The sequence below is a fragment of the Meriones unguiculatus genome, chromosome 2, assembly GCF_030254825.1.
Source record: "Meriones unguiculatus strain TT.TT164.6M chromosome 2, Bangor_MerUng_6.1, whole genome shotgun sequence".
Classification (NCBI taxonomy): domain Eukaryota; kingdom Metazoa; phylum Chordata; class Mammalia; order Rodentia; family Muridae; genus Meriones; species Meriones unguiculatus.
This window is the reverse complement of record NC_083350.1, coordinates 100,975,653-100,997,746: the sequence shown is the minus strand read 5'-3', so window position 1 is coordinate 100,997,746 and position 22,094 is coordinate 100,975,653. Positions and strand designations below refer to the sequence as shown.

General features: G+C 42.9%; 1 protein-coding gene across 1 annotated transcript in view; it reads left to right on the top strand.

Annotated features, from left to right (window-relative positions):
- Cfap54 (cilia and flagella associated protein 54) overlaps positions 1–22,094 on the top strand; it is a 339,812-nt gene that overhangs the window by 61,431 nt on the left and 256,287 nt on the right. The window contains exons 9-18 of the mRNA XM_060377920.1: positions 3,968–4,111; positions 6,312–6,425; positions 6,549–6,650; positions 9,324–9,522; positions 13,106–13,287; positions 13,373–13,538; positions 14,447–14,532; positions 15,370–15,504; positions 16,538–16,688; positions 18,877–18,953. Of these exons, the coding sequence (XP_060233903.1) occupies positions 3,968–4,111; positions 6,312–6,425; positions 6,549–6,650; positions 9,324–9,522; positions 13,106–13,287; positions 13,373–13,538; positions 14,447–14,532; positions 15,370–15,504; positions 16,538–16,688; positions 18,877–18,953 (1,356 nt within the window). The remainder of the gene's footprint in view (positions 1–3,967; positions 4,112–6,311; positions 6,426–6,548; positions 6,651–9,323; positions 9,523–13,105; positions 13,288–13,372; positions 13,539–14,446; positions 14,533–15,369; positions 15,505–16,537; positions 16,689–18,876; positions 18,954–22,094) is intronic.

Here is a 22,094-nt window from a genome sequence, read left to right as displayed (position 1 = left end):
ACCTCCCCCTGAGGGGGGAGCAGCCTTACCAGGCACAGAAGATGATAATGCAGCCACTCCTGATATGATCTGATAGACTAAGATCAGAACGAAGGAGAAGAGGACCTCCCTTATCAGTGGACTTGGGGAGGGGCATGTGTGAAGAAGGGGAAGGGGAGGGTGGGATGGGGAGGGGAGGAGGGAGGAGCTTATGGGGGATACAAAGTGAATAAAGTGTAATTAATTAAAAAAAAAAAAAGAAATCCCAAAGACTGAGTCTGATGAAGGGCTTTTCCTCAGATGGAAGCCACTTACTGCCCTCACCAGCATACGCTTGAGCAGTACCAGGAAGCCATCTACTCTACAGTGCTGTTCCTAGCGGTTGAGTGACTGCTTTGGGCCACAGAATAAATCTAGCATCTTCTGAGGCATTTACACCTGCAGTCTGGGACTCAACAAATGTTAAAGAATATACTAGCAAAGGTATGGGCTTATGTTTTACTTTTATAGCCATTTCGGTAAAATATTTGGCTTGCACAGCTATTAAATCAACCATGTAACATATAAACTTGCAGTCAACCTTGAGATGGCTCTGGACATAAAGCAATGATTCATGAGGCTGCAGTGCCATCCTGTGGCTGAGCTGATTTACTGTGTGTGTTTTTCCTGCTGACACCTGAAACACACTTTTGTTGCATCCATAGTTTCACTCCATCTATGTTTTGGCTTTTTGAAGGTTTGTTTTTCTGTGAAGAAAAATTGTTCTGCTGTAGCCCATCCATTCTTTTTAATAAAAATAATTATTTCTAGCCTGTAGGGCTAGAGAAAAAAAAAAACAAAACACTACAAACTGAATCCCCCCCACCCCCATTTAAAAATGCCTTTTCATCTCCAAACTTAAAAGCAGGTTTTCCAGTGGGTTTTGGCACACTTCTCTCCTTCGTCAAGGCTTCTCTGTGTGGTGGAAAGAATGCTCCACTTAGCAGTTCAAAGACTTGAATTCCAGCCCCACTTCATCTCTCCCTCAGAAGCAGTTCAGGCCCTCTGAGTCAGATTAGGTTAGATTTAACTTAAGGTCCCTTCTGGCAATATACTCTTTGATTTTTTTTTAATTCCAACTCTTAGAGTGAAACCCAAGTATAATGTGAATGACTGTGAATGGAAGCTATTTTTATTTTGAAACACGAAATTTCTCATTGCAGAAGGCCCGAGGGACTTTGCAAAGGCATGCTGATTTGAAGAGGGTATTTATGCATAATTTCACCCTATACTCTCTGGACCACAGTGATCCAAAAATAGGGTTGTTGTGGGGCAGTGGGTGTGAGACAGCAGAGGTTCTGACGAGAAATGGGAGTTTCCAATGATGCCAGCAAAATAAGCCAACAACAGTGGCAGCAGTGGCCAAAAGCACCACCAAGGCACCATGGGGCTGACTTGGCAGTGATGTGTCTTCAGGACTAGGCCCGAATCTTTTCACTGTAGTCACCCACACACCCTAGAGTGAGGTCACTAAACACCAGCCATGCTGGGTGGGGACAGAGTTCAATGGGCTCCACAAAGACCTGGGAAATCTATCCCGAGACAGATCCCATGGGGAGCTCAGGTAGTCCCAGGTCCTTGGAAGGCTGTGATTGGAGGTGAGTTTTGGGTTGTTTGGTACTTTTTCAGAAAATCTAGCTATGACCAAGTGCTGGAAGTGTATCAAGGTGGATTTTAGTTTAGATTATGAAGTTGTTATTTTCTCAGGTTGAAAACTGCCCTTGTTACTGGGGTAGGAGCTCTTGGCAGGGGAGGATGGGGATGTCCAGTGGTGGTGCCAGTGATGTTGATGGGAAGAAAGTTAGGGGGGCCTCCAGCCCTTCCATTTCTACGATTGCTTGATGTATTTCCACAGCCTTCAGGGCGAACTGCCCCTTTAGTGAAGGTCAGTTTGCCTACTACCCATTAGGTGATTTGGGGTAACAGTGATGAGGAAGATGCACAAGCTCCCCAATCTAATGGGAGGAGCTTAAGGGTTAGCAAAGCTTGCACACTGGTGTTCAGTTCTCATCTGCGTCCAGTAGTTTCTTCACCTCTGTCTTTCTCATTTTTATTATTGAATACTACATGAACCTGGTGGATTTGCTCTGTGTCCACAAAGCCATAGGACCTTTTGGATGCATTTCCTTTGCAAGGCCGGTCATTGATCCACTGAAGAAATTATTCTTTAGTCTTTGTTTGCTTGCTTGCTCTGTTTTGTTTTTAGAGACAGGGTTTCTCTGTGTAGCCCTGGTTGTCCTAGACATGCTTTCTAGACCAGGCTGGTCTCGAACTCACAGAGATCCATCTGCCTCTGTCTCCTGAGTGCAGGGATTAGAGGTGTGCACCACCGTGCTGGGCACAAATTCTTCTTTAGTTTTGGAAGGCATATCTTCTCACTAGAAGAGAGGTTTTATTCTGCTGCTCAAAGTTGTTATTTCTTAAGGATCCAGGATACTTGCCAGCTTTCCTCTTTTCGGTTCTCTTGGCTCCATTTCTAGAGTACTATGTGAGGTAGTTTTATGTCAACTTGACACAAGCTGTAGTCATGTGAGAGGAAGGAACCTGAATCAAGAAAATGCTTCCAGAAGATTGGGCTGTAGGCAAACCTCTAGGGCATTTTCTTAATTAGTGATTGGTATGGGAGGGCCCAGCCATTGTTGGTGGGGCCACCCCTAGGTTGGTGGTCTTGAGTTCTATAAGAAAGCAAGCCATGAAGAACAAGTCAGTAAACAGCACCCCTCCATGGTCTCTGCATGAGCTCCTGCCTTCAGATCACTGCCCTACTTTAGTTGACTTTTTCTTCTTCTTTTAATTATTTTTTTAATACAAGGTTTCTCTGTGTAGCCTTGGCAGTCCTGGACTCACTTTGTAGATCGGGCTGGCCTTGATCTCACAGAGCTCTGCCTGCCTCTGCCTGCCTGAGTCCTGGGACTAAAGGCATGTGCCTCCAAGCCCGGTGAGTTGACTTCTTTCAATGATGAACTACAATGTGGAAGTGTAAGCCAAATAAACCCTTTCTCCCCCAGTTTGCTTTTTGGGTCATGGTGTTTCATCATAACAATAGGAACCCTAATTAGGACATGTACTTAACAAGTACTTAACAAGCCCATCATACACATTGGTTCTTTCTCTAGGGCAGCATGGCTGGGATTGTTAAAGCACCCATTATACAGATAAGAAGATTGAGGTCTAGAGAGACCCTGAAATGGGAATACAGCCTTAGTTTATCTGATTTCAGTCCAACTGTTTCTAATGAGCATTGAACTCTCCAGTGGTAAACCCTTTCCACTTCACAGATCCGTCTCAACCAAAATAACCCGCCAACTCCACAGACAAACTAGCAGCTTTGAATAACTCCTAGACTACAGTTCACACTTGAAGAATATTTCTGAAAATGAGGTCAGCTCACAGGCCTCTTAAGGAACTATTCTAGAACAGTAAATAAACTAAAACAGCTACTTTGAGTTTTGGGACTTTCTCAACTTGAATTAAAAACAAAAATTAAGGGGTAGGGATGGGGAGATGGGCTCCTGGTAAAATGTTTGTGTTACAAACATGAACACCTGAGTTTGATTTCCAGACCCCTATGTTTAAAGAGAAGGCAGGCACAGCTGCATGCTTGTAATCTCTGCTTTGGGAAGGAGGAGAGAAGCTTCTCCTGCTATCTAGTTGACCAGCTAGCTCAGCTGAATCAGTGAGGCCCCAGTTCAGTGAAGAGCCTCTGTTTCAAAGAATAAAATGGAGAGCAGTTGGTGAAGATGCTTAGTGTTGACTTTGGCTTGAGTATGTGCGCACACAGACATGTCCACACGTAAAATGCTAGTTTTCTTTGACTCATTGTTTACAGTAACTGATAGGAATAAGCCAACAACCTGAACTCAACCGTAGACTTTGATAATTCTCAATAATATTATTACGGATAGTGTGAGAGATGAAAATCACTCCAACTGTGCTCTCTGCTTTCCAGGCCTTAGAATTCCTGCTGTGGGCCAGCATGTGCATGGAGTCCTCTGTCCCACTCCTGTCCGTCAGGCATCTGACGTGGAGAGCCACGCTCTATACTGCTGTCTGCCAGTGCCACTATGACTGCCAGGCTGCCATCCACGGGGAGGTAGGTGGCTTTCTAATGCAGGTGGCTTCAGCATTTGAAATACAGCTTAGCATGTATATACTCTCTCCTTTAGATGTCTCAAGGCAACACACCAGCCAGAGAACCGAAAAGAAGCAAAGCCAAGACACTCCTGGTTTTTATCTGAAAACATCTTGGTTATTCCATTCTGTGGGTTTCTTGCTCTGCATTGTACTTTCCTTGACTCTTGTTCTGCCAGCTTCCTTGCTCCTTTTATTCCTTATTCTTTCATGTGTATGGTGTGTGTGTGGGGGGTGTGTTTGCGTGCACACACATGCGTGCACGCAGGCACCGCACTGCACATGTGGAGGTCGAGGACTACCTTGGGTCTCGGCGCTTGCGCTTGCTTTTTGTTCTGTTTCAGACAGAGTCTCTTGTCTGCTGTTGCTGACTCCAGGCTAGTTGGCCCATGAGGTTGCAGAGATTTGCCTGTCTCTGCTTCCCACAGCGTCACAGCAGACACGGAGACTGCAGATGGGAGCTGCTGTGTTGGGCTTTGCTTGGGTTCTGGGCATCCAAACTCAGGTCCCCACGGAGACTGCAGATGTGAGCTACTGTGTTGGGCTTTGCTTGAGTTCTGGGCATCCAAACTCAGGTCCCCACGCTTGTGTAGCAAGACTGCACCCATGGAGCCAGCTCCCCAGCCCTCTTTGTTCTTTTCTGCTTTTAGTTTCCAGCATCTTCCTTTCCCTCAGTTTGTTCTCACACAGAAGCGCCTTCCTTCCCTGCTTAGTTTTAGATTCCATTGTAGCCATTATACATTTATCTTGGTTTTTCTCTCCTTCCAGACTTACTATATTTACCCCTCCCCAACCCCACCCCTCCTGTTTGGTACATCTTTTAGACAGAACATGTAACAAGCTGGCACAGAACCTCAGTATAAATTTAAAAGCATACTCACTTGTCTGTGACTGTGGCCTTGGGGACAATTAGGAAACTGTACTCTTTCTTCAGGGCGACACATCCTTGCCCCACGATGCATAGGCAGCGTGGTAAGGCAGCATGGTAAGAGGACTGCTGCTTGGATCCCAGTGTTCCTTTAGCCCCTTCCTTGGCTGGGGCCTGGTGCAGGACTCAGCTTTCGTAGCTGTGCTCATGTCTACTCTTCACAACCTGATATACACGATTTGGGCATTCATGGTTTCTTACATTTTTTTCTGCCTGATTTAATTCTCAACTGTTAGATGGTAGCAGTCCCTAGCTAGAAGAGCAGCTGAATTTAAACCCTGCTAGGATTGTTTTAATTCTAGACACTGCTCAGCACATATGCACGTTTGACTTGAGTGTGCGAGGGAGGCTCAGTTCGTAGCACTGCTCCTGAAGAGATAAGGGATGGAGCACGGGTAGTTTCGACCTTTTCATTCCTGTTGGGATTCTTGTTTACTGGAAAATTTATACATTCATTATGTTGAATATTATAGATGTCCTGGAACTCTCTTTATTAAAAGCTATGAGTAAACAAACTATTTAAAAAATGGGCAAATCAATGACATGAAATTCTAGAAGTGCAATCTGTTGCACTCTGGAGCCACCTGTGATGTAATCTTTTACTACTCAGCTCTCCTCAAGGGGTCTTCTGAACCCTTGTTGTTGTCTTTAGAGAATCATCACAGTGGTGAAATGGTTCCATGATCTAGCCCACCCTCTCCCAGCCTCTTTGTCCCTCTTCAGGTCTCTGTACGGTGGGTATTGGGGATTTGAAAACAAAGAAGGCCTTTCAGAGACCGCACAGTGCAGTGGTCATCCTGGGAATGTTTGAAGAGATCACTTCACATGTTATATTCGGAAGGCTGAACTTCCTGAAGACCATCTCAGGATGGTATACGGATGTACGTGTGCCTGTGTGCCTGTGTATCCAAGCGTGAGAATTCTTGCATGCATTTAGGAGAGCAGTACTCTGTACAAAGGTTCTGTTTCACCCACATTTTGGCTTTATTCTAAAAATTATATAATTCATCAAGTCAATGTGTCAGGGTGTTTATTAACTTTAGATTTATAGAGCTTAATGGTGCTCATAGATGATAGATGGGAGAGCTGCTGCGTTATCAGGAGTCAACAGCAGCCCGCAGTTTAATTCAGATTAAATCAAATGCCTCCGACATCAAAACATACCATTTTTATACATTTTTAATCACTGTTCTCCAACCTATTGTGAATTAAATTTGTTTTAATTGCAACACAGGCATTTGCTCGGCGTGGGTTAGCTAAAATTGATGAGTTAAGGCAACTGGAATTAATGAGTTCCTCTCAGGCTCAGGATGAGTCCCGAAAATATTACAGAGAAGCCACGATAAAGGTATGAAAATTTCATGAAATGGAAGAAATTTAGTGCATGGCACTATTGATAAAGCGCTCAATCTTAGTGGCTGAGGCATATGTCCTGTTTTTATTTCATATATGATTCTTCTCGTGGAGACAGATGGCCGTGATGATCTTCAAGAGAGGAGTATTTGAGTCTAGAAGAAAAAACAAAACCGTGTTTAGACCGAAGATAAGAATTAACCTAAAGGAAGCTCAAAGCGTAAGTCCCCAAGGTCTTCCTTCTCCAGACCATCTGGCAGTATGCACCTGTTATTCCTTTGTATTGTTTGACCCTACTTGCTGATGATTAAATCCTGCCCCAGATTTTAGAGCAATGGAATGTCTTCCCAACAGAGACATGGCCTCACTGCATCCCTTTCTCTTTTTCGTGCCTTCCATTATCCCAGTTTTGCAATGTTAATGGATGAGTTGCTGGCGATGAGCTTGGGAAAGGCTGTGTGAAAGCGCCTTGCAATGGACGGTCCTCTGAGGAGGCCTGCACAGTCCTTAGTCACTTTCGTTAGCTTTGAGGTTTTCTCATTAGCTGTAGGCTTACCATTGGGAGTGTCATGCACAGACAACACTACAGCAACAAATCACCCCCACATCTCAGACGGTCTGAAAATAGTTTTCCAATTGGAGTTAGGGGCCAGCAGTGTCTGCTAAATGGCTGTTCAGGACCAGGTGTGGGAGAAACTCTTATTGGTTAGACATTGCTGGCTTTCCTGGAGAGGATAACAGGAAGCTTGGAGGAGCCACGATGCCTAGCATGGAAGTGGCATACTTCTGAGGTGTCCTCACTAGTCACATGGCCCCATCCCAACCTCAGCCTTAAATACTGTCTTGGGGGAGTGAGTCAGGCACTCTCGTTGGGATTCAACCTTTTCCTCCCATCCTCCCATCCTCCTGTCTTTCCTTCTTTACTCTTCCGTGTTGCCTTTCTGAGCTCAGTGTCCCTCTGGGCTCAGTTCTCCTCCTTCCCTGAGCTATTCCCATCTGTTCTAGCCAGCGTCCGTTAGCTCTCCTCTGGGTGGCTATTCAGGGTTTGGAAATGAAAGCAAGGATGGGGTGGGTGGGTGGGGGTGGGGTGGAGGTGGGGGGAATGAGCAGGTTCTGACAGAGGAGCCACAGGATCTCAGAACCTGGAAGGGAACTAAGAAAACACCTGGTGTTTTCCCACTACACATGAAGAAGTCAGTGCTCCGCGTCACACACCCAGCTGGCAGCCTTGGAAGGCGATCCTGTGTGCAGTGCCTTCTCGCAGCCCCAATGCCAAGTGCTCTCCCTGTATAGCTGACACTACTTAGGGATGATCCCCTCTTTTTCTTTTAAGTTAATAATATTTACAAACATTGTCTTGGGCACAGGGCCAACCCACTGTTATGAGCATGACTGTTTTGAGTACTGATCCCTGAAAAGAATCTAACACATATATTTGACCTCATATCCCACACTGCTCTGTGTCCCCAGATGCTGAGGGTGGCTCCCACACCGCAGGCAGTTTCTTGCCTAGCTGCTGGAGGACCAGCCTCAGGCATTGTTAAGTAATGATGCTGCCCTCTGTAATGGGGCAGGGACATTTTGCTTTTCTTTCTCACAAACCTTCGCTGTTTCCTTATGGAAACCCAATTAAATATCTGAACTTTCAGGGCTGCCATTACATAGCATCCAGTCAGGAGCTGTAGTTATTCTTATAGTGAAATCAAACACATCTTCAGAAAATGTTTACATTTCTGCATAAAGTTATATTATACTTCAGTTATTTTGGTCAGACTTCATTGAATGAATAACTCTCGTGGCAAAACTTTTTAAATTTTATTTTTTTTTATTTAATTCTATTATTTTTTTTATTTTTTTTTGGATACAGGGTCTTACTTTGTAGCCCAGGGTGGTCTAGAATTCACTATGTAGCCCAGGCTGGCTGTTCGTTTCACTCTTTAGGGGAGGATAGCCTTTCTTTTATAAAAGCTTATTACACTATTTAAGTATATTTTAAGCACTGTTTGAACCTCTAGTACAGATCTTCAGAGGCGCCCTCACCTCTTTTGGTGGAGAGAGGGCAAGGCATAAAGTTCAAGTTTTCTTGAGGTCTATGGAATCAAAGACACAGAAGCCAATGGGTGGGGAAGCTAGCATCACTCAAGTCAGCTTCATCTGGCTTCTGTCTTTCCAATTTTCTCCCTAAGAAGAAGAAACATGCAAAGGGATCATGGGAAACGTGGTCAGCATTTTCTATCTGGAAATGGCAACTTACAGGCACCAGTCTCCTTGTTGGAAATCTATAGGCAGAGAACAGGCCATTTGTCAGAGACAATAGTTTTAAAGTAAGCGCCTGAGGGCGCTATCCCGTGGCCGGATGTGAAGGAAGTCTGAGAGCCTGCAGAGCTGCTTGCTTTGGGTGTAGATAGCCGGTCAAGCCTTCCATAGCACTAACCACCAAACCCCTAGCAACATCAAACAGTGTTTCAGGTTTGAGTTTGAGGACATTCTGCATGAAGACTTTCCTGCAGCATTTATAAACACAGGGTTTATCTGACCTAAACCCACTAATTTTCTAGACATTTGACCTTGAATCTAAAAGGTACCCCTGAGTGATTGCCAGGCCAATGAAGTTCGAGTATGAGCTCCCTAGAACTGTCACAAAAGTTCCACAAAGCAAGGAGACAGTGCTACCCCGATGAGTGGCCACAGAGAACTCTGTACCACCTTGGAAACACTGGCACATAAGTAAAAGCAGAGTCTTTGGTATCATGACATAGTTAAATGGAGTTTGCAGACACATAAAAGGCCTGAAAGCAACCGTCACCCTGTTGAACTAAGTGTTCCCTCAGCATTAGCTAAGGAGGCCATAGCCTTTGCCTCCCAGCCACATTGGTTTTCTCTCTTGCTCTAGATGGTGTGGCCACGGACCACCACAGAACGGCTGCTGGATGAGCTATTTGATAGCACCTCGTCCCGGTTTCTGGCTGTCATGGAAGCGCTCTCCGACTCCAACAGGCGAATCCTACAGACTGGCCCGCTGGTCACAGAAGAAACAGAGCTTCGGGATGTTGTCTCAGAACTGTTTATGGCCGGAAGAGAGCTTTTGATATGTAAACAAAATGTTAATATTTCATGGTAGACACTGAAAACAAATACCTTCAGCACGATGAAATAATTTATCAAATTTACATATTGACCTTGAATCCAGTGACCGTGCTTATAAATAATTCATTTATAGGGTTTTTTGATTTTCTAAAATGTATAATCATCTTTGAGTAATGACAATTACATTTTTTCTTTCCAAGTTTTAATCATTTAATTTCTTGACTTGTTGCACTGACTAGAATCACCAGAAACGCATGCTGATGGTTGCCGTCGCAGCAATTTGACCATAAGATGGAAAACCTTCAACATTTTACTTTTAGTTCAGACATTAACTAAAGGGCTTTTATGGATTTTTTTTTTTTTCAGATGAAGACAGTTTCTTTAATTCCTGATTTGTTAAGGGTTTCTTTTTTGTTGTTGTTCATTGAGTGGTGTGTGTGAATTGAAATCATTCACAAGAGAATGATTTCAATTAGCTCCCTCAAACCCCCCCCCTTTTTTTGGAGACAGGGTCATTGATTTTGTTAGACTTACTGGCCAGCCAGCCTATGGATCCTCCCATCTCTGCTTCTTTAGCTATGGATTACAGGAACACGCTGCCATGCCTGGCATGTTACATGTGTAAACTGAAATCATGGCGAGCTCTTTGCCAGCTGAGCCATCTTTCTAGCCCCTCTTCATTCTCTCAGGGGTATCTGTTGCACAGAAATTCTTAATTTTATTTTTATTTTATGTGTCTGAGACTTTTACCTGCATGGATGCTGTGTGTCACTGTGTGCTTGGTGCCGGTGGGGACCAGAAGAGGCTGTCTGATCCCCTGGAACCAGATGTAATGATGGTTGTGAGCCACTTTGTGGCTTCTGGGAATCAAGCCTGACTTCTCTGGAAAAGCAGCCAGTACTTTTAACTGCTGAGCCACATCTCTCCAGCCTCCAGAAATTCTTAAATTTTAATGTAGTCTAGTTTGCCAATGTACCCTTTATAATTAATCCTTTTTATGTCAGGTTTAAGAAACATCTGCCTTCCTGCTGCCCTACATATGCTTTTGTAAGGCAATCAATAGTTTTATTAATTTGTACTTTTCATCCAGCAGAAAAAATGGTTACTTGCTATTTTTCATTGCATCTATCCAATTTTATTTTTTTTGCTCAAGTCTAAACACTGAGGACTTTGAAGCATCCTGACAATGGATATAAAACATTAGTTATTTATAAAGCTTGTTTGTTTTAACATCTGCATACTCTATCTCAGTGTGTTGGACACAGAGTTTCTGTAGGGGAAGTTCAATGTTAGTTAAACCTCATTCTCTTATAGACTGTAGCTTTCATACTTTTATTTTTCTTTCATTATTTTTATGTTTCATCATACTGGGTCCAGTGATACAGGAGACATTATGAGCTCTTGTATTTTTTTTAAAACATTTCCCATTACTTTCTCATTTCTTCCCTACGTCTACCTTTTTTCTGTCAAGATACATATTAAACAAATGTCAACATTTTTGCATCTATAAGCCAACATTTTTACATTCACCACTAACCTCCCATCTTATTATTTTCCTTGTATCCCTTTTGTTCTTTTCTGTTACTTCTGAAAAGGCTCCTCAATGTGAATTTCCAGTCACTCATTTGTGCTTTTTTTTTTTCTGTCCTGCCACTCTGTTCACTAACTGACATGTTTTCACCACTGGTAGACCCCAGGTGCAGTCTCCCCTCGACCCTTTCTCTAGGCACCCGGTTCTCACCTCATGCTTCTGAGGCCCTCTTGCTTCTGAGAGAATAGTCATACTTAAGTTCCCATTTACCCCGATCTACTTTTCTGCTTCCTGTGGTAAAGGATGCTTACTTTGTGGTTTTCTTTGTAAATACTCGCATATTTAATTTTCTCCCCAGACTTACCTTCTGTGGCCTTGAAGTAGCTGGCAGATTTGACTCTAATCTCTATGTAGAAGGAGAGGTGGGAAGCCAGATGTTAGCTTGTGTAACTGTAGGTTTTGTGTGTGTGTGTGTGTGTTTGTGTGTGTCTGTCCACCTGAGGGCAGTAAACCCATACTTTGGGGGAAGGGAACCCATGATCAGAATATTGTATGTGAGAAAAATCTATTTTTTTCCCTGTTTTAATTTCTTTCCATTTATTTATTTATTTATTTATTTATTTATTTATTTATTTATTCATTCATTCATTCATTCAATCACTTTGCAGCCTGACCATAGCCCCCACTCTCCTCTTTTCCCAGTTGCAGCTTAACTCATCACTTCTCTTTCTTCTCCTCCTCAGAGAATGGGAGGGAGGCCCCATGGGTACCAACCCACCCTGGCACATCAAGTCACAGCAGGGCTAAGTGCATTGTCTCCCACTGAGGCCAGACAATGCAACCCAGCTATGTGAAAGGGATCCAAAGGCAGACAACTTAGTCACAGACAGCCCCTATTCCGTTTTTTAGGGGACAAAAAAAGTTGTCAAGTGAAAATTTCTTTGATCTCATCCACTCAAATTCTAAAACTTGCCTCATCCGCATTTACCCTGTACATAGTTTTCAGTGAAATGGGAAGAGTACATCTCCACTTCTTCATGTCTTCAAGTCAAATTCTTCCAAGCAGGCTCCTTATCACAGATATTCTTTCATCTTCTTCCCTGGATGTCTTTGAGATGGTCAGATATGCCAAGACAGTTGCCTATGTTCTCTGCTTTCAAGTCTTCTTTCCATCCATCTAACCATCAGGCAGCCTCTATCCCTACCATACTATGGAAAAACTCAAAGACAGTCAGTCTCCTTTTTCTTCAGTGAAAGCTCACTCCTCAGTGCTTTGCTCCCACACTGTTCTGTAGGTTCTGTAGTACTTGCTCCTGTTGACTCTTTTCACCAAACACTCCTTGGCAGCCTTTTCTCTCTCTGCCTTCCCTTATTTGATGATGTTTCTTAGCTCATAGCTGATCCTGCAGTCTGCTGTGGATATATCTACCGGGGCTTATTTAAATCACTAGCTGAACTCACTTTCTTCTTTGGATCTTGTTCCTAATGTCAAGCTACCTGTGGGGGTAATTGACTGTTGCTAGTTCTCTATATTCCATACTCCTCATCCATCTAAAAAATTATTTATTTTTATTTTATGTGTATGGATGTTTTGCCTGAGTGCATGTATGTGCACTATATATGTGCCTGATGCCCTGGTGCCTACAGAGACCAGAAGAAGCCATTGACCCTCCTGGAACTTGAATTATAGACAATTGTGAGTTGCCATGTGGGTGCTCACAACCAAACCTGGGTCCTCTGCAAGAGTAGCAAGTGTTCTTTTGCTCTGACCATCACTCCAGCTTGCCATGCTTCTCCTCCTGAGTGGCCTTAGGGAATGCCCTCCCTCAGACCTTTGTTTGATGCCCTTCTTATTTTTCTCCATAGCACTGAGCATTTTCCCACTTAGGTTTCTCATTTGTCCTGAGTGTTGTCCTGCCACTCTGTGACAGTGAGGCTGGAGACAGTGCCCACTTCTTTCTCACTGTTTCCTAGAGCCTGATAGTGTCTGATAGCTGATATCTAATAAATGTCTCCTTGTATGAATGACATACCAATATTCCTCTCTCATTTTCTAGTTTCAAATCTTGATCCAAGTGGAAAACTTGATTTCCCCAAAACATGCCTCCTGGAGCATATAATAGAAAGGAAAAATAGCATTTCCGTGGATGCTGCTGTGAAATTTGCAAAATTGGCTTTTAATTATGAAGAATGGGGGTTATTTGACTCAGTAGCTGCACATCTTCTTCGCTTCCTCCAGGTAACACATGCAAAGCTCTTTGTTTTTTGTTTTCTTAAAAATGCTGTCGACTTGCTAATTACCTTGTGGGTTATATTTTTCTCAGAAGCAGGATAGCCCTGAGTTAAAGAAAGCAGAGAAGGAATTAATGCTTCTGCTTGCAGTAGAGCCACTGATCAATTTGAAGAAAAGCAAAGGTGTGGTCTTTCCTTTGACTAATGATAAGGAAGGACAGTTCATTCAAGTTTATCTAAAACACATAGCTTGTCATGGTGAGTATCTGAATTTTTGAAAAAAAAAAACAGTGCTTTATGTAAGAAAGCATGGTCTTTTCAGGTGAGTTGAGACAAAACCTGTTCAAGGCAGAGGGACTAGGAAGTGCGCCTGATGAAGGAGCAACTAGCAAGGGTGAATGTGCGGCTGGGAGATATGGTGGGTGTTTAGAGTGTGGTAGGTCAGAAGAAGCTGCATGTCGGGTGAGATGGTTCCTAGACTTTGTGCAGACATGGATATGATCATGAAACTGCCTTTGACACAAGAAGGACGTCCTCTGTGGGAGTTACAGTCAGAGTGATGTCAGCAGGGCTGCTGAGCAAAGGGCAGAGGGCAAAGGAGGATGGCAAAGGCTGAGCAAAGAGAAGGTCTGGTTGTGTTCCTTCTTTCCAGCAGCATTTTTCTTTCTAGGACTTTGATGATTTAAGCATCGTTGTATGCATAATTTAATATCCAGTCTGCCTTTATATCAGTGAGAATTATTTTATTCCACGTTTCTATATTTTCCATGTTCTTTTAGGCATCACATAGCCTCTCACTTGCAGCAAATCATTTGTACCCATAATGATAGGCCTTCTACTTCTATCAGTACCCGAATAAACACCTTTATACATTTTCTTCACTCACCACATTTTAGACTATTCTAATAATCTTTCATTTCTCTTTGGACACAGTTGAGAAATGCATTGTGGATTGATAATAAAAAACTAGTATATTTTAATTGAATTAGAGCTACTGAGATTAATTCTGACATGACCACATTTTAAATAGCTTATTGATGTGACAAACATTGACATGACAAATAGTGCAGATAACATTTGTGCCATTTCTGTAAAAGTCTGTGTTTTGTACTTGTTGTTTCACAGTTGCTATCCTGCTCTCATTTGCTTCTGCTTTTCACATGCAGAGTCTTGTGTGAGGAGTTGTGGATACTCAGAAGATATTTTTACTTTGACATCAGTTCTTCATTACTGTGTTTGTGTCCCTCAAAAGGTGAAGTAACTCTTTAAAATACATTATAAGGGTGTAGAGAAGGAAGTACCTTTTCATAGCCTCACCTAGCTTAATACCATGCTTACAACACGACAGGATCTGCTCGTCCAGTGACTTGAGTTGGCTGAAGACTTGACACCTTCAGTTTCTTTTTACCATCATCATTTCAGGGGTAACTTTGCTCCTTTAGGGAAACGTCCTAGGCTAGCTGCATTTCATCTAATGATGAGGGGACTCAGACAGTGGTTCTGAGGAAGAGTGAATATATTTAGTGAAATGTGGCCCTGGTGCTTTTCAGCCATGGTGACATTGCCTGCTTATTGTCAGTTTTCACATAATGGCCAGAATTTGGAAAGGGGCCATGTGCAGTGGCTCTGGTCTGCCCACACACTTGGATTTGGAAAGAGGGACTTACTGTGTATCTCAGGGTCCTATGAACTCAGGAGTTTGCTGTTTCCTTCTCCCAGGTACTGGCATTCCAGGAGTGAGACATGATGCAGCTCTCTCCCTCTCTCTCTCCCTCTCTCTCTCTCTCTCCTTTCTCTCATTAAGAGAGCCGATCTAGTGTCCAACAGTGCTAGGTGAGACTCACGGAGCCTGACTGCTTACGCCTGACTCCTCCTCACCTGCAACTTCCGGGCCATTTAGCTGTGGGGAAAACCACGTGGGCTCTCCTGGCCTATGTCCTGCACTTAGCTTAGGGCACTGATTCAACAAGGGGTAAATGATGTGGGCAGGACGTATGAAGCGCTTACAGAGCGTTGCCTGACACCCACTGAGTATTAGGGCCACTCAGCGTATCCTTCCTACTCACACACTCATCACTTTTGTTTTTAGGGTGTTCAGCCGGAAAAGGACATCGTTGTGGATATAATAACATTCTTATGGCAGAAATGCAAGCTAGGAATTCAAAGGCTCAGCATACCGAAAAACGACTTTACAAAGTATTCTCACAGGATCAGCACAAACAAAGTATTCCGTTTTGCTTTCCATTCTCATTAGTTTTGTTTTGTTTTGTTTTTTTTTTTTTTTAATTCAAGTCGAGTCTCCTTTCTGATTTAGGCCTTCCCTGTTATTCGCCCCATAACCCCTGCCCTTGGCAGATGTGTGCGTTAAGAAGTTACTCTTGGTAGCGCTCATTGAACCTTTCTCAGAATGTGTGCTGCCATGCCCCGGCCCAGTTTGGTTTCAAAGACTGAAAACGGTTTCATTTTTTAAAGAAAGGAACAAAGACAACATGTCTAGGCAATATGAGTTTAGATGGCATCCGTTAAGAAGAGTAATAACAGGAGCACAAATAAGTCGGGAGTGTCAGGGGACTTTTCTTCCCACGATAATATGTTATATATTTATTACACATGCATCACATATATCACACATAGTACTTAACAGGACTGTTTTTGTCTATTGGAAGGAGAAGCTGGGAGGATTTGGACATTGTAAGACTGGGAATTTGAGATAAAATATTTGGTAATAAATGCTTTAGCTCCAGTGTTTCTGAGTTTCCTATAACTGATTGTACTGGGATGCCCGGCTCTGACATTTTGATCATGATCTCTATTAGATGATGGTAAGGGCAGATAAATGCCATTTTGTCATAGGTCCCAGAGAATGCCGGCTGGCTTACGTGTTATGCTTCGTGGAGGTAGGCATGACAGTCAAGGTCTGAGCACCTAGGATGGAGCCAGAAACACCCCGCCACTTGTCTGACGTGGTGCTTTGAGAATATAGCGAATGTTTGACAATACGTAATGATAACACTGTAAGCTTGCCATTGTCACTACAGGATCACACACTCAAAGCAGGTGAATGTTTGTGGAGTTTTGGAAATGTATTTATTGTTAAATATCTTGTTAAAGTCACTTTCTGCTGTTTATTAACGAGGAAGCCAACATAACACTTCGTTGTGATCAGGGGAGGCTCAAAGGAGGACTAAAGTTAGAAAACGTTGCCGCTCTACATGAAATACTTTTAATTGATTTCAATTTGCATTTTCTCCTCATAGTGGGTTTATCTCCTGTGGCATATAAGTGAAGTGATTCACTGCTATAACTTGAAAAATTTGGACATTGTAATGGTGGCAGAGATCACATTACGATTATGTGACATATTAGAATCTTTGGGAACCCTGCAAAGAAAATCCAAAAAAGCTTCAGGTAAATGCTGGATGAAATGCATGATGGGATTGTTAGCGTAGACAAATGTAACGATGAAAGCGTAACTTAGAATACAGGACTACTGCTATGAGTGGGAGCTAGACATGTCATTATTGGGCTTCATTGGTGATTTATAGTGAGAGAGATAATGGCACAGGTTTAACCAGGTGGGGGGGGGAAGATTAGATCAGATGCTCCGTGCTTTCCCTCACCTTCGTATGCCTTCATTCCTAACTAGCACACGCTCCCCTTTCTCTGTCCTCATTTTTCTTTGTTCCTTTCTCACTTCTATTCATGGTTTTCCTCATTTGTTTCTTAATAAACCTTCATGAGTGAAGAAAATATCTTTGTGTGCTGGTGTACTTTGGGCTCTGGCTACCCTGGCTGTCACAGAAAAACACCCACCAATAAGTATTCATGGGAGGAAGCGATGGTTCACCATATTTATTCTCTTATTCCTGATTTGCCATCACTGCTGCTCCTCAAGGCTCTAAAATGGCTTCCCACTTTCTCTTTTCAGAATTCTTGTAGTATCCAGTACGAGAAGTAGACTTTGTGCCTGTTTTTGTTTTTAATGAGATGAAGTCTCACTTAGGCTGGCTTTGAACTCACTGTGTAGCAATGGCAGGACTCGAACTTCTGATCCTCTTGCATCTCTTTTCCAAGTGTTGTGATTGCAAACCTGTGCCACCACACCAGGCTTACATTCCTGCCTTTCTACACTCCGTGATTTCCTTCCCAAGCTCCTTTTAAAATAGTAAAATATTTACTATTTTATTACCTCCTTGGTTTATGAGTCCAAAAAACACATTCTATCTTTTCTGCAGCCAAGAGATATTTTCTAGGGTACCTATTATTAGAATCAGAAAGCTCAAACAAAGGACTAGAGATTTGGCTCAGAGGTTAAGGGCACTGGCTGTTCTTCCAAAGGTTCAATACCCAGCAACCACTTGGTGGCTCACAACCATTTTTAATGAGATCTGGTGCCCTCTTCTGGCGTGTAGGTAGAATACTGTATAAATAATAAATAAAAGAGAGCACAAGTGCTAAAACAAAAAACAAAATCCAAACGATCTTATTCAGTTGTATTCACTTTTGGAAGATTATTGTTTTACATTGTTCATTCATAACCAGGCTAAACAGGACCCAATGTTCTTATTTTTTGTTATGATGTTGCCATCAATATTGGAATTTACAAATTAAATAATTAATATGTTGTTTAGTTGGAATTAACAAGTATATTTTAAATTAGGAAATGTGGTGCTGTCTTATAATTTATATTGCTTTAGCTTAGACTGGGTTTCCTTGGCATTTGTCTTGGTCCATTAAGGTTGTGTCATTCTTTTAAATAAACTTTATAGAAGAACATAGAGGGATGGCCATGACTAGCCTGACATCATCTTTTTGAGAAAGAAGATTCTTGATTTTTCAAAAATTATTTATTACAATTTATTTACTTTGTATCCCAGCTGTAGCCCCCTCCCTCATCCCCTCCCAATCTCACCCTCCCTCCTCCTTCTTCCATGCCCCTCCCCTATCCCCCTCCCCAGGACTGAGAGGAGAGGTCCTCCTCCCCTTCCATCTGACCCTAGCCTATCAGGTCTCATCAGGACTGGCTGCATTGTCTTCCTCTGTGGCCTGGTAAGGCTGCTACCTCCCCTCCACCCTCCAGGGGGAGGTGATCAAAGAGCCAGCCCCTGAGTTCATGTAAGAGACAGTCCAGTTCCCATTACTAGGGAACCCATTGGGACGCTGAGCTGCCATGGGCTACATCTGTGCAGGGGTTCTAGGTTATCTCCATGCATGGTCTTTGGTTGGAGTATCAGTCTCAGAAAAGACCTCTGTGTCCAGATATTTTGGTTCTGTTGGTCTCCTTGTGGAGCTCCTGTCCTCTCCAGGTCTTTCTCTCTCCCCCTTCTTTTGATTTTTTCAAATATTATTTTATATAAATAAAACCTTAAGGACACAAAGGAACATTTTGATATTTTGTCAAATTCTGGTAGTGAGTCACATCTAAGATCAATAAGTAATTAAAAAGATGAATCGATTCAGTACCCTACCTTGATGATCTGGATTCACTCCTGTATTTTTATTTTGTCTTTCTCTTGTCCTTCTGTGTTTTCCTTTTCTTTCTTCTCTTTATTTTTTTCTCATCTCACTCTTTTTCCTCACTTTTTTTCCCTTTCAGATATGTATGCAAAGAAAGGGCCAGAGGAGTTCCCGGGGACTCCAAAAGGGATCCCAGAAGTCCTCCCGATGTTAAAGGTACTGGGATGCATTATAGAAAACATGGTGAAGAATGTGAATTCTTACTTTCGGTATCAAATCTGTAAATGTGTAGTGGGTCACAGTAGAAATGTATCCAGGTGCTGAGGCCTTGAGAATTCCCATCTCTGTGTAATGCTCCGCCTCCCACGTTGCCTCTCTATAGCAGGGGCTACAGGTTTAAAAGAAAGAGTGACACGAATACTTAGGCAGTCTTTGTGTGCGTGCGTGCGTGCGTGTGTGTGTGTGTGTGTGTGTGTGTGTGTGTACACATGAATACAGTTCCTGTAGAAGCCAGAAGATGGTGGTAGCTCTCTCAGAGCTAGAGCTGTGAGACTGGAGAAATTACACTCAGGTCCTTTGAGAGCAGTACTCATGCTTAACCATCTCTCCAGCGTTTTACTTGGCATAATAGGTAAATTCTAAGAAAATTGGTACCAAGCAACTATCACCAAGAGGGGTTGTTTCGAGTCCTTAGTCATAGGTTTAAGGAGTGGGGGTGCTCTACTCAGCACCTGCCACCGGCAGGCTGGTTGGTGTGCCCCAAGGATGCTGATGGCACTCAGGGAGCGCCCAGTAAGCTTTATCTTGAAGGAAAAGGGAGGGGGATACATGGCTCTTCCTCATTATTATTATTTATTTTTTACAGTATTTTACTTACAGTATTTTCTTAGAATATATGCATATTACTGTCTTGTAATATGCATATGATGCTTGGCGCCTCTCCTGTTTATAGGCAGTGCATAAAGCGATGCATGTAGCTTGCCCTTTGTGAGTCTGGTCCTGTGTTTCAGGAGCAGAAGTCATGGCAAACAGCTATGGAAGAGTTTAGATTCAACACAACAGGTTCCTTTGCTGTGGGATTCCCCAGGGAGCCACACTTGGCCTATGAACTGTGCAGTTTTTCTAAGGACATGTAGAACACCACGTGTTTATTATTTGAGAACAAAATTCCTCTTTTCAACCAGGAAGTATTTTCTCAGGGTCCTCATATTTCATGGATGACTTTAAAATGCTTTTCTAGAGAGGAAGCAAGTGAATGTTTTGGTTTGTCTTGATATATTTGATAAACTGTAGACTAAGTTGTGAAAATTGCATTGACATTGGGGCGTGTTTAACAATATGCAAAAAAATATGCAACTTTACTGGATTGATATTCTGTTTCATTTTCCTATGCCCACTTTTAGTTTCTCTCATATTTTTTATTAAAAAAATTTTTTGAGACAAGGTTTTACTTTGTAGACTGCACTGTCCTAGAACTTACTCTGTAGACCAGGCTGGCCTTGAACTCACAGAGATCCACCCGTTTCTGCTTCCCAAGTGCTGGGGTGAAAGATGTGCACCACTACCCAGCTCATCTTGTGTTCCTAACACGTAGCCTTCCCTTACTTTTTGTAAGGTTATTTTGGCAGCACTTGCCCTATCGTTTGCTATTAACTGCTGTCCTTTTTGAAATCTCTGAAGAACCTTATAATGAAGCTTATGAGACTGATTATTTTTGGATAGTTTCCAGCATCCCTGGTGGCTTGCTTCTGGGACCCTCACAGGTGCCAACATGAGTGAATGTGTCGTTTCTTGTGTCAGGTGGTACAGTGTTTATATATAACCTGGGCATGCCCTCCTGTATACTTCACGGCCTCTCGGTTACTTTTAATACTGAACACAGTGGGCTATGTCAATAGCATACTATATTGTTTAGGAAATAATGCCGAGAACATGCTCAGCACAGATTCAGTGTTTTTCTGATGTGTGTGTGTGTGTGTTTCTGTGTGTGTGTGTGTGTGTGTTTCTGTGTGTGTTGAAGCCAGACATCAACCTTAGATGTTGTTCCATAGGTTAAAGCCACTTAAAAATGTTTATTGTGTGTGTGCTTGAACGCATGTACCACCGAGCATGTGAAGAGGCCAGAGGACATCTTTTGGGAGTTGCTTCTCTCCTTCCACAACATGAGTCTTGGGATTGAACTCACATGGCCAGGCTTGGCTGCAAGGGTCTTTACCCACTGAGTCATCTCACAGCCCTGCAAGCACTCAGTTCAAAGGAACAGTTTCATCTTTCTGCCATACTTGGCATAACAGATAAATCCTAACTTGGCACCAAGCAACTATCACCAAGAGGGGTTTGACTGTGCCTTCTCAAATGAACATTCCTTTTCTAATTACGAGGTCCAGGGATACTCATTTGAATTCTTCATCTTTAGTAGTGTCTTGTGGAGAGAGCTAGAATTGAGAGATCTCACACTGGGAACAGAAACTGCTCTACCTAAGAGGCAGAGGAGGCATAATTGTCCAACAGGGTCTGGTCAGGGCTCCTTTGCAATGCTTACACAATATGCAGCCTCTCATTTCTCACTCCAGATACAACCACTCATCATTTCAACTCTTAAGGACACTAGAGTGTGACAATCACAGGCTTAGCTCTTCTTCTCTATGCTGTGATGGGGAAGGCCCAGGAGCCCTAGCACAAGTTATAGAGGGCCAGGCTTTTTGGCTTGAAGTTTTCTAGCAACTAAAGCCACTAAACAGAATGGCTTTCTTAGATGTTGGATTTCTCACAACCAAGAATCTGAAGGCCATTGGTGAGGTATTGCTGCTGTTACTGGAGTCACAAAACTGTGTCCTTTGCTCCAAGTGGTTTACTACCATGTCTCGAGAAATGGCCAAAACAGGAAGTCTGTGATGACAAAGGTGTGAATGACAGGCATTTATCTCTGTGTAGTGCACAGATGGTGGGGGCACACGGTGGCTGGTGTACTGGCAATTCCCTGGTGCACCCAGAGCCTAGTGTTTGTTTTGGATAGACTCACAGTCCAGTCTTGACTAGGATGTTGACTATTTGCACGAACGAGAACAAATTACACGATCTGTTCAAGTGTCTTTATCTGTGAAATTATAATTGTAGCTGTTCTGCTGGGTTGTTACCCCATTTAACTGACACACGGGTGGCATCCTGGGGATCGGTACCTTGTGTACGTTAGCTGTTTGTTTCAGGTGGAGTACAACTTAGTCTCAGATCTGTGTGTGGAAGAGAATTCTTGAAGGAGAGTCTAAGACTTATGTGCTCACCTAGCATTCTCTAGGTGGAAAAAACAGTATCTCTCGCACACATGCAAAGCGCTCTGTGAAAAATATTAAGGGCTGC